The sequence below is a fragment of the Aquarana catesbeiana genome, linkage group LG08 (assembly GCF_042186555.1).
Source record: "Aquarana catesbeiana isolate 2022-GZ linkage group LG08, ASM4218655v1, whole genome shotgun sequence".
NCBI lineage: Eukaryota > Metazoa > Chordata > Amphibia > Anura > Ranidae > Aquarana > Aquarana catesbeiana.
The window spans coordinates 189,919,519-189,922,124 of record NC_133331.1 but is presented as its reverse complement, the minus strand read 5'-3'; the positions used below and the strand labels follow the sequence as shown (position 1 = coordinate 189,922,124).

Genomic DNA, 2,606 nt, shown 5'->3' with positions numbered 1-2,606 from the left:
CAGATAACACCAACCCGCGAAACTACAAGGTTCATTATATGTTGGCCCCCACCCGTATATTATTCCTCTCTTAGAATAAAGATTTCAATATACAATATGATATACCAGTAGTTCACCGAAAGCTGTATGTTAAAATGATCACTCCTGTTTATACATGGGTAAAGTACACCTCACTATTCTATGTATACTATATGTGTTGCCAAACTGTAAAGAATGGTATTTTTCTGTTATATTCTTTGTGTTCTTACTTTTGAAAATAAACTAAGATTGAAAACAAGTACTAAGGTCTAAGGAGCCACCTGGTCTTCACCAGAGCCACTAGAGGTGTGGATGTTGCGCTGCAAGGCAGCTCCCAGGTTGCGGCTCTCTAGCCCACCCGCGCAATCCAATGGATTCAAGCTGGATAGCAGGGGAGAGAGGGAGGAAAGGAGGCTCTGTGCAGTGTGCACTTCATTCTTTCTTTCTCACACCAACCCCCTTTCTTTCTTTCTTTCTTTCTTTCTTTCTTTACTTCCATCTTTCTTTCTTTCCTTCTTTCTTTACTTCCATCTTTCTTTCTTTCCATCTTTCCTTCTTTCTTTCCATCTTTTCTTCTTTCTTTCTTGCTTTCTTTTTCTTTCCTTTTTTTCTCCCTCCATTCCCCTTTCTTTCTTTCTTTCTTTCTTTCTTTCTTTCTTTCTTTCTTTCTTTCTTTCTTTCTTTCTTTCTTTCTTTCTTTCTTTCTTTCATTCTCCATCCATCCCCTTTTATTTCTCTCTTTTTGTGACAGGCTGCCAGTCATGGTGTACCATTCAAGTACTAAGGTCTAAGGAGCCACCTGGTCTTCACCAGAGCCACTGGAGGTGTGGATGTTGCGCTGCAAGGCAGCTCCCAGGTTGCGGCTCTCTAGCACACCCGCGCAATCCAATGGATTCAAGCTGGATAGCAGGTAAAGGATTAGTAGTGCCTCCATGTGTTGGGGAGAGAGGGAGGAAAGGAGGCTCTGTGCAGTGTGCACTTCATTCGTTCTTTCTCCCACCAACCCCCTCTCTTTCATTTCTTTCTTTCTTTCTTTCTTTCTTTCTTTCTTTCTTTCTTTCTTTCTTTCTTTACTTCTTTGTCTTTCTTTCTTAGTGGATGCTGCTGCTGGTGCAAGGACTTGTCTCCTGCTTGCTGCCATCATATTGTCCTCATATCTCTGTTCCTATTAAAAAAAAGCAAAAATTAGGTCTTTTGCACTTATCATGAAAGGTGTGTGGGTATTGTAATCACTAAAATTGTTATTTTCAGCTTAACGCAAAATCCATTTATTTATTTTGCTCCCCCTCCCCCACAATAGTGCAAAACAAAAAAAGTAGGGGAGAAATGATTACATTACAACATTTTCTCCTGTATATAGTATGAGTGATGGTGAGATCTCTACATGATGGTAAGTCCCTCCAGTTCTAGGAATGGTGTGGGGACCTGCGGTGGTATAGCAGGGTCCCTTGGAGGGAATGCAATGCAGTGTTATGGCATACCTCCCAACTTTCTGAGATGGGAATGAGGGACACCTATTAGCAAAAGTATGTAGGCATAGGACACACCCCCTGCCTTGCCCTCCTTAAAAGAGAATTGTAAAAAAGATTGGTTAAACCCACAAGTGCTTTTTTACCGCTACTATTCTTTTAGATTGGCCTTTGGAATTTACAAATGCAGCAAATTAGAAATAGGATAAAAGGTTTAGCACTGGGAAATACTTTTTGAAAGATAAATAGTGCATTTTAAATACAACTATATAGATCAGACCAAAATGAGGGACAAATGAGGAGGAAAGAGGGACAGAGGGACTTTCCTCCAAATCAGGGGCCGTCCCTTGAAATCAGGGACAGTTGGGAGCTATGTTATGGTATGGAATATACTTGTAGTCCATCTATTCAAAAAATGAGAGTTGGGGACTATACTCACTTTAGAAGTCATTCCTCGCCAATAACGCTTTGTCCTTTTGCTGCATTGATGGACGGCGTCGTTGGATCTCTTTATTCTGAAACGCCCGGGACTTTTGCTGGCAGCCGCCACTGGTGCGGGGATCTGACTTGCAGCCGCCCCTGGTCCTTCGGAGGACTGGTCAGATATGTCTACTTCTGTTGTGGTGGAAGTCTGAGTAGCAGCCGCCACTGGTGCGGGTAACGAACTTTCAGCTGCCACTGGTGCGGGGATCTGACTTGCAACCGCCACTGGTGCGGGGACTTGTCTCCTGCTTGCTGCCATCATGTAGTCTTCATATCTCAGTTTCTATAAAAAGAGGTAAAAATTAGTTCTCTTCCACATATCTTAAAAAGGTGTGTGTATTGTGATCACTAAAATTGTTGTTATTTTCAGCATAACGCAAAATCCATTTATTTATTTTGCTCCCCCTCTCCCACAATAGTGCAATATAAAAAAAAGTAGGTGAGAAATTATTACATTACTACATGTTCTCCTGTATATAGTGTAGCGCCCACCTACTTAGGTGTGTGCTAAAGTAGGCAGTTAGGATTAATGCTAGGTAAAATTGCCAGTGTTTTACCCTGTTGGCGTAAGCTGGTTGGTTAATCTGGTTGGGAGGTTAGTTAGAGTAGAGGAAGGTGTGACCACCTACACTCTGC

The 2,606-nt window shown here is 41.9% G+C and overlaps 1 protein-coding gene across 1 annotated transcript; it reads right to left on the bottom strand.

Moving 5' to 3' along the window:
* Positions 1-295: 295 nt before the first annotated feature.
* LOC141105320 (uncharacterized) lies at positions 296-2,247 on the bottom strand. Its single transcript, XM_073595191.1, has 2 exons — positions 1,927-2,247; positions 296-1,183 (listed from the first exon to the last, which is right to left on the bottom strand). The coding sequence occupies exons 1-2, from the start codon at positions 2,230-2,232 to the stop codon at positions 806-808; spliced, it is 684 nt and encodes a 227-aa protein (XP_073451292.1). The 5' UTR covers positions 2,233-2,247; the 3' UTR covers positions 296-805.
* Between the last annotated feature and the right edge of the window lie 359 nt (positions 2,248-2,606).

Bases quoted from the DNA above. Each gene is read 5' to 3' on its own strand.
- LOC141105320 (XM_073595191.1), bottom strand. From the start codon at position 2,232: ATGATGGCAGCAAGCAGGAGACAAGTCCCCGCACCAGTGGCGGTTGCA. The intron at 1,184-1,926 runs GTGAGTATAGTC...TTTTTTTAATAG, and splicing joins GGCGAGGAATGACTTCTAAA to GAACAGAGATATGAGGACAA.